Source organism: Cottoperca gobio, chromosome 13, assembly GCF_900634415.1.
Source record: "Cottoperca gobio chromosome 13, fCotGob3.1, whole genome shotgun sequence".
NCBI lineage: Eukaryota > Metazoa > Chordata > Actinopteri > Perciformes > Bovichtidae > Cottoperca > Cottoperca gobio.
Genome location: NC_041367.1, coordinates 23,052,805 through 23,065,463, shown reverse-complemented (window position 1 = coordinate 23,065,463; position 12,659 = coordinate 23,052,805). Strand labels below are relative to the sequence as shown.

General features: G+C 40.5%; 1 protein-coding gene across 3 annotated transcripts; it reads left to right on the top strand.

Moving 5' to 3' along the window:
* Positions 1-2,289: 2,289 nt before the first annotated feature.
* Positions 2,290-10,821, top strand: ppm1da (protein phosphatase, Mg2+/Mn2+ dependent, 1Da). 3 transcript variants are annotated; one of them, XM_029446977.1, is made up of 6 exons: positions 2,290-2,943; positions 3,856-4,084; positions 5,054-5,178; positions 5,915-6,096; positions 7,446-7,670; positions 8,366-10,821. In XM_029446977.1, the coding sequence occupies exons 1-6, from the start codon at positions 2,418-2,420 to the stop codon at positions 8,795-8,797; spliced, it is 1,719 nt and encodes a 572-aa protein (XP_029302837.1). In that variant the 5' UTR covers positions 2,290-2,417; the 3' UTR covers positions 8,798-10,821. The 3 variants fall into 3 exon arrangements, with proteins under 3 accessions (XP_029302837.1, XP_029302836.1, XP_029302838.1); XM_029446976.1 differs by having other exon boundaries at positions 7,431-7,670; XM_029446978.1 differs by lacking the exon at positions 7,446-7,670.
* The last annotated feature ends 1,838 nt before the right edge of the window (positions 10,822-12,659 follow it).

Sequence of the window (12,659 nt, the reverse complement as noted above, 5' to 3'; positions counted from 1 at the left end):
ATTTGAATTTATGTAGGCCTATATTAAATTGTCCAGTTCTTTGAGTTCCTACAATTGGGAGTTAATGTGTAAAAGTGGTTAGAATCCCCGTATAATGTGGATGTAAATGTACTCAAATTAAAGTTGAAAGTTACTCATTGTGTCACAAATGACAAATGTGTCCTACTAACACTGGGTGAGACCAGAATTATCATATGATAAACTGAAAATATAGTATACTGTAAATAGACCTTTAAAAAAAGCAAATTTACTGTCATTAGTTTTGTGTTTGCTCTGGTGTTTTGTTCATCAATAAATTAGATTAAATACAAATCTTATAAATGCAACATAAGTATTCATATACAACACAACATGGAATCAGACCTTTTGTATGCAATTATTTTTTTAATTTTAGCTCGAGAAAATACAACAGAACAATCTTAAAACATAATGCAATACACCTACTGCTTTCTTTCAAGCCATCTTTTTTCCAAAATGTGTACATTGCTGTTCTCAAAGGAAGGTATTTTATGAGTAGTAGTTAATGCTGTCCTTTCATCACTTTCAGACTGTACTGTAGATTTAGTTACACTGTAGAATTGTAATGGCTTTATTTAACACATTTCAAATGCATTTTAGAAACATATTGAGTGATGCTTTGCTAGGCCTTGCTTTCATTGGCCCTAAATCATTCCTTGGCTGCTTTGCGTGTATGTTTAGAATCATCGCTCTGCTTAAAGACAAAACATTGTTGAATGAGTTCTGATGCATTCTCTGTCTTATCAGACGTGATGCTTTTGTGTACGTTTGCTGCTTCAGTATGTCAGTGACATCATTAATGAACACTTTCTTTCAACAGTGCTTTCTTTGCAAACCTGGCCTTTTTTATTCTTGATGCTTACCAGGGGTTTTACCCCATATGCTGATGACATATTCTCTTTTGGAAGTCCTGTTGTAGTAACAATTTCCCAGTAAGTAAGTGGGTAATCAATGTATTCAATATATGTCTAGTGTAAGAAGAAGACAGTGTGCCTACAGTCAGGATTGTAATACATGCTTCAGGATTGCAACAAATATTTTAAAGAAATGTGACTTAGCAAGTCCCAGACTTAATGGAGTCATGGATGAACACATGTTTTACTACGAGCCCCTCAAATGCCAGAAACACATGTAAGCAAGACTGCATATGGAGAAAGCCTTAGAGAACCCCAAAGTTATTCGTGTCAGAATGAAGTCTGACCAAAAGGAGTAGGATCACCCAAAACGTGATATCATTCTAAAAATGCTGAACAAACTGTTTGTAAAAAAACGAGGGGAGGGGGGTGCATTTTTGCTTCACTCTCCACCAATGAGGGCAGGACACACGCACAACTCGTTTATCAGTAGTGCGTTACCGGTAGCATACTTGGGTGTATATCTGTCTTTTAAAGAATAAACTCTATTGCATCGAACTTTGTTAATCTCCAGTGAATTTCCTTTTGAACCTGTTATACTTTTAAATCTACAAAGTATCTAATAGCTATTGAATTGTACTAAAGTTATGGTGTTGGTGAGGAAGTCCTGACTCTGACATCTGGCCCAGAAGGGGATTTCTCTCCTCCGACAGTCTTTGACAAATCAACACTTTACCCCCCTTTCTTCACCATTCTTCTGTCATCCACTACATTGGTCTTCTGCATAGATCTTATAGAAGAAGATAGATTTCTTGTGATAACTCAGCCTCATTGTGGCCGGCTTTAACAGCGCTGACAATTGTTTGGTCCTTATGTTAAAGGGTTATATACTTCAAAAGCAAATGTAAAACCCAAAAACTACTCTAGGTCCTTGCTGAGCTCTACAATTCCAACATAGTTTACCCAACATGATGTGACCACCATCAAATTAAATCTGGAAGTCATTGTTTCATCTCAAATAAAGTACAGAGCTAAAGCAACGGGATTGACTGGGGAATACAAAAAACTGTATTCACAACAAAGAGGTATAACAAAAATAATTGTATTGTACAAGCTCCTTTCAGAGTTCAAATTAAATGCATTTCCTTTAAAATCACCCATGATAGAGAACGTGAATAATTTTGCTGCAGGAGGATTAACACTGTCCAAAGCATTTCTGATGTGTCACTACGTGGTTTATCCAGAATAAATACAAATATTTCTAAAGCTAATAAATGTTCATTTCTGTGAGATAACAATTCTTTAAAACCTAAGATGACCTGCAAGGCCAACCTCTAGAGGGCAACAGCTGCATTGTCGATGCCACGTCCACGTGCTAGAAGAAGAGAGATTGTGACGTCAACGCGTTTGAGCCTTGGTTTGGGCATGCCTACTACGCTCCAACATAAACAAAGGCTGAACGCTGCGCTGCAATAAACTCTGCTCTCCTGGTATTTTACATGTTAGCAACCAAGAAAAGTTGGAGACCGACTTCTTTCTGGAGCCATGGATAACGCGTTATTGATGCGAGTGAGTGTTTTTACCGACCAAGGAGGCAGGAAATACATGGAAGATGTGACCGAGGTCATAGTAGAGCCCAAGCCGGGAGAAGATGAACCGACCTCGGGAGAGCCAGAAGAGAGCAATGGGGGAAACTTTATGGTCAGTTCTCTGGCTACGGACACGTATCCACACCGGACTAGTAAAACCGTTGTTTCACAACAGGTTTCAGATGCATCATGTGGACTTGTGCAAACGGGAGACCAATGTATATTAGTGGAAACATCTTTACCGGGAGGTCAAAGCCCGCCGCGAGCTCAGCCGAGCACCGCGATTCCTTCCCGCCGTTCTGTAGCGTTCTTCGCTGTGTTTGACGGGCACGGCGGTCGCGAGGCTGCGCACTTTGCACGAGACTATTTGTGGGAGTCCATTAAGAAGCAGCGGGGGTTCTGGTCAGACTGTGACCAGGAGGTCTGTTCTGCTATTCGAAAAGGATTTGTAGCGTGTCACCACGCTATGTGGAAAAAGCTACGTAAGTGTATCGACACTGTACTAAGTGACACAATAACGCTATCAGCTGTCATTAGAGGCCGTTTCTATGAGCCTCTCGCTCGGTTTGAGTCGCATGAACATCACGCCAAACTCTCGACTAGACTAGTCTGTGGCCTACGGTAGCTACGTCATAAAAGTTGTTGGATACGTCTTCGTAGACCGTGGCGCACTGCCGACTTACATTCACAAGAAGATTCGATGGACTCAGTAAAGTCATTATTTGTTGGCTATGTAATCAAAAAAGGCCAATCTAAACCCATTGGCAGTATGTTAAGTCTTTTGTTTCGGTTTCTATTTAAATACTAAATGATTTTAGCACCCAAAGGCATCAGAGCTAACGAAGTTAGCAGTAGCAACCTGGTTCAATCCAGACAAAGCCTGACCCACTTACGAATTCAGAAGTTTACCAGTTATTGTCCGTAAAGTAGTGGGCCCATATTTTAAATGTTATTTTCTTAGACTTACTATATGCGTGCTAGTGTAGCAATATTTTTGTTCCAGTTGCATCTTTCGTTATTACCTGTTTCAAAACCTATTGCATCGTCATATACCGACTGTCTGCCTGGGCATGTCAGCTGTTTTACAGCTGGTCAAATAAAGTGTCTATACACAGTGTTTGTAAAGCTCATGTCAGTGACTTTCACTACCTGTGAAACTGAAAGACTTTCTCCAGGACAGACTGCATCCAATAAACTAACCTTAAGGTCACAGTGTTGTGGTCAGTCCAATACATCAAAGAATATGTGATGGAGATTACAAACATAAATACAACAATTCCTGTGCTGTTATGTGTGGTTCAGTGTACTGCAGGGGGGTAAGAAGTAAGCCGTTTATAAGCAGTAAAGGTTAAAGCTCAGTAAATGTATTCATTTACTCCCTTTAATCTTCTCAGCTGAATGGCCAAAGACACTCACAGGCCTTCCCAGCACATCGGGAACCACAGCCAGTGTAGTGGTCATCCGAGGCAACCGCATGTATGTGGCCCACGTTGGGGACTCGGCAGTGGTTCTAGGGGTCCAGGATGACCCCTCAGTGCCTTTCATCAGAGCTGTGGAAGTCACACAAGACCACAAACCTGAACTACCCAGAGAGAGGGAGCGTATTGAAGGTCTGGGAGGAAGGTAAGGCTTAACCCACAAAACATCCTCTACATTGTAATTTAATTTTAAGTTTGTTCTCTGACCCCGGCCCATCTACAACAAAGAAGCGATTGGAACCAAGAAGCTTTTCTTTTGCACAATAGCAGATCAAAATGTTATCTGCCTCAAGGGATGATGTCCTTTATACTGTGGCATGTCTACTGATACAATGTTGATGTAGTGATAGGTTCCTGGATGGCTTAACAACAACCAAACTTAGGGGATTTATAAGTGTGCGTTAAGTGGTGACTGCATTGCAATGTATCCTACGCATGTGGCTGGAGGTAATTCAGCTTTTCTGCATAACGTATAACAAAATGTAAAGATGGTGCATTTGATTTTGATTCCTACTTCAACTCAACATGTCAATGCAAATCACCTACCACAGAAGGGACCATGATGGATTTATCATTGTAGGTTTTCAGTTAAGGAAAGTAGTGAAGACCGAAAGACATAATTTGTAGCACCAACATGTCTGTAAAGTCTATTAGCGCTCCCTCAATTGGAGCATAGAGGTCCTTTTTAATAGATTTCAAGTTTGAATATTATTACAGGATAGATCATTTGACCACATAGTGTGACTGTATATTTTGGTAAAAAAGCTTTAATGGTTATCACTCTACCAGGTGTTTATATTATGAAGGGAGAGCTATTATTTTCTTTCTCTTACTCAGTAGGAAAATCAGATAGTGGAAATAGACATATTTCTTCAAGACATCAGATACAATGCTGGGACTTTTTTGTCAGAAGTTTCAGTTTTATTTGGATTCAATGCAGGCGTGATGTATTACACTGTATTATCTTTATCTCTGTGTACCTAATAAGATGGTAACTTAGTGTAATCCTTGTTGCTGCAGCTCACTCATAATGTCTAAAACTGTCTTTCTGAAATTTGTGGATACTTTGCTCGAAGTCAGTTGCAGCTTCTCTCCCTCCTCTCTCTGCTAATAGTGTTATCAAGAAATCTGGAGTCAACCGGGTTGTTTGGAAAAGGCCAAGACTGAGTCACAACGGCCCAGTCCGGCGGAGCACTGTCATTGACCAGATACCATTCTTGGCAGTAGCCCGTGCACTAGGTAAGAAAAGTAACCATCACAGTTATCTCAGCAAATAACCTGTTCGCATACAAGGCAGCACAGAGGTCGCGTTAACCGGATATTTTCCGTCATTGACAGATTTTTTTAAAAGAATGACTGATAAATCAGATTTATCTGAATTAGAACACTGACAGGGAGATGTATCGTAACTTTAAGTAATTCACAGCACGTCTCCTCTCCTCTGTGAGGAGCTGTGGCGTTGCGGGTACAGGAGGAGCACATGCTGCAGGAACAGTAGCGCCGACACCGGAAAGTGGCTGATGGTTCAGCGGCATATGCCAATCCCTGGAGTGTCAATAACTAGAGCCAACTAACTAAATAATATTGGGATGTATGTTTAATATTAGAATGCGAACACACATTATATATAATTCCACGTCGCATTTTGGATCCTAATGGTCAATAACTGTTGGTCCTTTATGTAGTTATAAAGACTAATTCATTCAGGAAAACAGGGATTGATTGTTTGAGTCATAGAACAAAATGACTACTTTATTACTGACTTTTGATTTATTTTGCTTTTTTTAATCTGGTGAAAGCTTTCCGTCATCCAGTTGTTAAAAAGCTCTGCAGCACAGTTTTATACAAGTGCTTTCTTTTGCCATACTTAGAAGATTGCCTTTTGTGCATCATTTTTAGACGAGCAAAAGAGAAGGAGGCCGTGGAGTTTGTTAAGGCCAGTGGTGCTTTCAGCTAAGTTTCTTTTCTGCACCAGGTGATCTCTGGAGCTATGACTTCTACAGCGGGGAGTTTGTGGTTTCTCCAGAGCCAGACACTAGTGTGGTGACCCTTGACCCCAGAAAACACCGCTACATCATCCTGGGCAGCGACGGTCTGTGGAACATGGTGCCACCTCAGGAGGCTATCTCCATGTGTCAGAACAACAATGAGGCAATGGTGAGTGGAGAACTACAACAGCAAAGACTTGTTTCTGTAAAGCAGGGGTGTCAAACTCAATCACAGAGAGGGCCAAAATTAAAAACTGGGACTACGTCGAGGGCCAAACACGATCCATATTTATTGAACAGGATAGACATTGGTTAAAGTGCAAAAAGATATGGAACACATTTAGGTAGACTACATTCTCCGAGTATGCACATGTGTCAGAGCCAGATGTTTGCAATCTTTTCTTAGCTGCCAGTTTAATGTTTGGGGTTCTGTGGAAACCCTCAGTGAGTGAAGGTGTGCATCAGTGAGACTCCTGTTTGGGTTTTTGTTCATCTTCATCACAGAGAAAAGCTGCTCACACAGGTATGTGCTTCCAAACATGCAAAGCATCTGTGCGGCATGAAGCAGTTCAATTTTAATTTCTGAGCAACAAATACGCTCAGTTTATCAGCAGAATGCGCAGTCGGGAACACAGCGGTGGAGATGTTTGTCAGTGTTTGGAAACTAGTAGTGACCAAAGCTTCCTTGCTGTATCAGAGTCTCCCACAGGCAGCTCGGCTTGGAATGCTCTCACTGCATCATGTGATCACACGGCCCTGAAGCTGCAGGTTTAACAGTGAGATGCTTCGTTATGTCGCACAAAAAGGCCAGCTCACATCGTCCCAGAGATCTGTGGTGTGTTTCCCTTTGATCTCCAAAAACTCGAAGATTTCTCATGTAACTCGGAAAATCTATTCAGCACTTTCCCTCGACTGAGCCATCGCACCGCCATGTTCAGAATGTATCGCCTCAGGAAAAGACTTAAATTGTCTCTTATGAAGTGTCCTGTCTGTGTTACGGTGCCTATTACATGTTCCATCTCCAGAGCTTTACAACACAGCGCTTCCTGCTGTGTGATGCGGTGATACACCGTCAGATCTTCTCCCGCATCCTGCCCACTAATCCGATCTTTTCACCGCATCGCAGGCGCTTCATCTGCCGCCAGTTTGTCCCGGGAAAGTTTCATTTCTCACACATTTATATACTTCCTCAAATATGTCGTTTCCTGTGGTTGTGCCATGCATTGATTTAATTACCAAAACCGGTGTGCCAGTTAAGATAGACATATATTTTCTCGCGGGCCGGATATAATCGTACCGTGGGCCTTGAGTTTGACACCCGTGCTGTAAAGGGTCAGTTGCTCTTTAGCTGATATCGTTTTGCAACGTCATAGATGGCGTGGCTTCCTTTGCTACCTGCCTGGATTGTGGTCTGTTGTATACAAAATGTTAGATAAGTAAACATGATCAAAAGGCCCTACAATGATATTTGAATAATAATCAACCAAGTGAATGTAATAACAGCCTTCCATGCTGCAGGCACCGTGTGGTGTATCGAGTGCCCGGCAGCTGGTCAGCCACGCTCTGCTGCGATGGCGCCAGCGCATGTTGCGGGCTGACAACACCAGCGCCATCGTAATTGCCCTGCAGGAGCCTGGGACCTCCCAGGACGAACTGCACCATGAGGAGGTGCTGCTGGACCTAGCCAAGGTATCCCAGTGTCCTCCCACCTCCGTGTCCCGCGCTAACACTCCTCTCCTTCAGGTGAGGGCCGGATTTAAAATTTGTAGTGAAAAATAAGTGATTCAGAATTGATTTTGCACCTAAGAATTTTCCAAATAATGAACCTCAATGTGGGACATTGAGGCAGTTTTGGGGAGCGTAACAAAATTAGGCCTTGTACCTTTTTTAATTTAGAGATGATTGGGATTTCATTTTCAACATTTAGAAAGTTGGAAAAAGTGTTGAATTCCCACATCGTCGATGCCTAACAAAGGTTTACATTACATTGTATTTCCAATAAACTAATGGCTGACATTGAATTCAACACTTTCTTATGGGTTCATTTTCCTACGCACCTGTCTACAGGAGGGCATTAGACAACACTTGGCGCTGGGACATTCCGTCATAAATCAATTACAGAATTCACCCATAGGTGTTAATTGATTAATCATGCCGCTACAGTTTTTAGACCAGTATGTCTACCAGACATTTAACCAGATATAATTAAGGAAAGAGCCAATAGTGAAAATTCTGATGATTGGCCAGAAACACTGAAAATGTAATTACCTGTACAATTACACTTTTTTTTTACTTTCACTTCCCATGCATCATGTATTGTTAAACAAAGGTCTAGTGTAGTAATACACCTCAGTCAGCTCAAAGCAGGAGTATGGGACTGCAAGTGTTTTGTGTGGTAGCGTGAATATTGATGACTGTTTTAACCTGTTATCCTGCAGCGGCCTCTAGAGGAAGACACTCCCTCTGCCATGTGTGAGCTCCTCCCTGCCTTGGAGCGACAGGACGGACTATCAGGAAGCAACAGCCTGTACCACATGATTCTGTCTGACCCGTTCACCCTGACTCCACTGTGTCCAAACAGTAGTTCTGTGTTTCCCTGTCAGTCCAGTCGCACTGACAGGACAGTTTGCAGCAGGACACCCAACAGCAAAAGAACTATTGACGGATCATCATCATCACCATCATTAGTCCGGTCGGCTAAAAGGGCCCGACGCAGGACTGCCGACAGGCTGCCGCTGGTCCAACACAACGCACAGAAAAAACACAAGGAGTCCAATAACATGTCCCCCATTGTCCAGCAGCATGACAAGACCACAGAGTGTGTGCTGAAACACACACAGACACATCAACCTGCTGCCTCCCACAGTTAACATTGTCTCCATTTGTGTTCCTTATGTTTGCAGTATTCCTGCACATTGTCACGGTGCACAGCAGCCTTGCTGTAGAGGTTGTGGAAAGCCTTGTCTTCTTGCTCAGCACCAGTATCGTATCATTTGAAAACTTAAGGAGTGCTAATTTTCACAAGGCATTTCTTGTCTCTGTTTCAAAAATTCTTCCTGAATTGCTGATTATTTCTGGTAGCAGTTGTAAGAAATAACTATGACTAATGATGCTGGTGTGAATATTATGCATTTTATAGTTGAGTATTTCAAACTTTTCATTTTAAACAAATATATATTTTTATACATTCTTTTATTGTTCAATGATGAAACATGAACATGTAGAGAAGCTCCACCACAGCTTGCATCTCCTCTTCACTCTGTCCATATACCATTGTGTGCACATCTGGTGTTTGAACATATTTATGTATTCTAATCTCATTTTAATGAATCACTGGAGATTTGTTTTACATTACAGGTCAGTTTTGAATACAAACTGAAGGTGCTGCTACAGTCACACACCAGTAAGCTACTACCTTGTGTATATTGATCTATAAATATATGTATAAGTGTTTGTAGCATTTATCTTTGTGGGTACGTATTTGACCCAACATCTGCCCCTGTCAGGTTGTAAAGTGGTTTTAAGTTTTTGCACAATGCCTCTAAAGGGATAGCTCCACTCTCTTAATCATATTAATTAATTAATTATTTAATGCATTTCTAATGAAGCATTGCAGTTGAGTTTTTTTGGTGTCATCACTTCCCCTTGAGCTCCACTCCTTCATACATCAGATAGTGATTTTCTATGTTTCCAAAAATGCCTTTCTGCAGCCCTCTGCTGTGCTGGAGCTTTTACAGAAGCTGGTGTTTCTGTCTCCACAATGATGGATTTCTCCCTCTCATTTGCTACGTCCTGGTGGCTCCAAAACGAAGACTTCCTTTGTTACTGAGGGACAGACACAAAACCTGATGTTTACAATTAATGTTAATGATTCATTTGCGCTGCCAGAGTGCGATGGATGTATCCGTGATGTCACGCTGTCTACGGTTGACCATACATCTGTGAGAATATGAAAAGTGCTCCATCTCAACCTTATTAGTCTCTACAGGTCACCTTGTCTTCCGGGACCAGACAATCTGAGATTGAAGCGGTTTGAGGCTGACTTGTGAATCTACGCATCACCAGTCCATCCTGCTGCTTGTTTTGACTCGTTTGCAACAAGGCAATATCTGTTCTTTCTGTTTTACTCAGGCTCACTCAGGTTTGTTTAGCTTTCCCTGTATACAAGCCATTGTCCCTGTTCCATGCTGCAGCTTCAGTTGTATGGTTACTGAGGTATGCACAAGGCTCATTTTTGAGTAAATACGAAGTGCATGGACTTTCAAAGAGAATATTTTTGCACTATTATGTGATTATTAATTGTCTTTGAGAATAATTATTATTTTCTTTGAAAATGTGCAGTTCGGAATGGATGGCATAAAATGAAAACACAGCAAAAGTAGGGTATTTGAGGCTAAAGCAAGTATTTTTGACTTTAATTAGTGGAAAGGAATCCTCATTAATCTGAGTAGTGTGTAGAACATGGCTGTGCCCCCTTTGCTCCTGATGGTTTAGTTACAGGACAGACTGATTCAGATGAGAAGTATTCACTGTGAGAGAATGATGACCATTACTCATTTAAGACTGTCTCAATCTTTGTAAAACCTTGTTACATGATAATGTATTTTCATTAAGCATTAAGTGCGATGTTTAACAGGACTTTGTAGCACTATGGATTGGTTCAAAATATATTGTACCAGGAGTGATCATGTTGATGTTTTTCTGTTACGTTGCTTGGGATCCCTGTATGATTTGCTCATGAATCTTAGTATACTAATTTACTCTGGTGAATAATGACATCCCTGATTCCCTGATTGGCTGTGCTAACAGCCTAAAGTGCATGTGTGCAGTGTAAATGTGAAAAACACGTCTCTGGAAATGAACCCCAGTTAAATAAAAAGCTCTCTGAATTGAAGTGATTACTATGCTTTGCACGTAGATAGTGACTTATTTTTAATTGTCAATGCATTCTGCTTGTTTTTGCTGTGAATTGAGAAGACTGTAATATATCACAGCCCACAAAGGTCTAATTCTGAGGACATCACATTATTTCAGTGGTTTCGTTCGAATGTGCAAATTATTACGTTGCATTTTGATTGCAATCGTGAGAAATATAATCTTTTTTTTTTTTACTATGAATAATACTTGAATACTTGAATAGAAATACATTTACCCATTATTCATGGGTAAATGTATTTCTATTCAAGATTCAAGGTTTCTTTATTTGTCATATGAACAACAATTACAGGCGCAGAAAATCTTGTATCTTCGGCTTCTTGCAAAAGAGTAAATGTATTATGAAGTATAATATAAAATAATACATTATAGTAACTATACAAATACAATAGAATATTAAAGTACTGTGCATTAGAATAGACTATTGTATACTCAGATATAGATATAGTAGTATGGAGTACATAAATAGATGAACAAATGTAACTATAAATAGATATGAACAAAGTATTAACATGTGCTATAAATACAGATGTAGATATATAATGTATGTTTAGATATAAATACAAACAGATATAAACATAGTGGTATAACGGGTGATGAATATATATATATATATATATATATGTAAATGAACAGATGTAATTAGAACAGATGTAAACATAGTGGTAAAGACAGGTGATAAATAAACAGATGTAAATAGATATAATAACATGTGGAGTGTGAGTGCGATTGTGTCGTCCGTGGACCTGTTTGCCCTTTATGCAAACTTCAGTGGGTCCATTGAGTCAGGGACGGAGGAGGTGATGAAGGTTTTGACCATCCACTCAAAGCACTTCATAATGATGGAGGTGAGTGCTACCGGGCGGTAGTCATTAAGGCACAGGGATTTACTCCATACATGGAGTAGCACTTCGCAACAATGGTCGCATCTGAGATCAAAGAGTCGAAAACCATAACGTTACAGTTCTTTATGTCCCATTGAAAATCTATCCTGCTCCGGAAGTTCTTCCAGCTTCTTATCCAGTGACTGAACATTTGCCAGAAGAATACTCTGGAGAGAAAGCTGGTACTCATGTGTCCTCTGCCTGACCAGGATCCCTTCATCGTCTCCTCCATGTTGCAGGTAAATCTTCCAGACCCTCAATTGCACATAGAGCCTCCTGGTGACCAACTGTGAGACTGTGTGTGTGTGTGTGTGTGTGTGTGTGTGTGTGTGTGTGTGTGTGTGTGTATGTGTGTGTGTTCAACCATATTGGCGTGAGTGTATCTGAGTGTGGCAGAGACACAAGTATTGTTTTTGCCTTGTAAAGACAAAGCTGGAGGAGTCAAAGTATGAATAAGATGTTACACATATAAACTATTTATAACAGTACAGTAAATACGTTATATCATTTTTAACATAAACATTATTACAGTAATAATAAAAACAGAGATTTAGTATGTTGTTTTCACATTTTAGAGTCATGACAGACATGATTTATTTGATATAATTTCTCCATGTGCAGAAATGACATCAGACATAAATTTAATGTTTACACTTCAAGGAAAACTGTTTTTGTATGTTTTGCAACATTTAAATATCAATTACAGTTTTCGTCTCTTTAAATTGTTACACTTCATCTGTGGTGAATGTGTGGAAGACTTCTGTCAGTATCATGTTTTGCTTTCCTTCCCACGTTGAGAGGCTGGTGGTCAAAGTCGCGCTCGTTGAAAACAGGCTTTCAGACACGTGACCTCTCGCTCCATCCACGCCTGCGAGGTCACTGTAAGTCCACCACCTCTCAGTTTAAAGCGGAG

Coding starts and splice junctions, on each gene's coding strand:
- ppm1da (XM_029446976.1), top strand. CDS start 2,418: ATGGATAACGCGTTATTGATGCGAGTGAGTGTTTTTACCGACCAAGGA. Junction 6,097..7,430: donor AGAACAACAATGAGGCAATG/GTGAGTGGAGAA, acceptor ATGTAATAACAG/CCTTCCATGCTGCAGGCACC. Junction 7,671..8,365: donor CTAACACTCCTCTCCTTCAG/GTGAGGGCCGGA, acceptor GTTATCCTGCAG/CGGCCTCTAGAGGAAGACAC.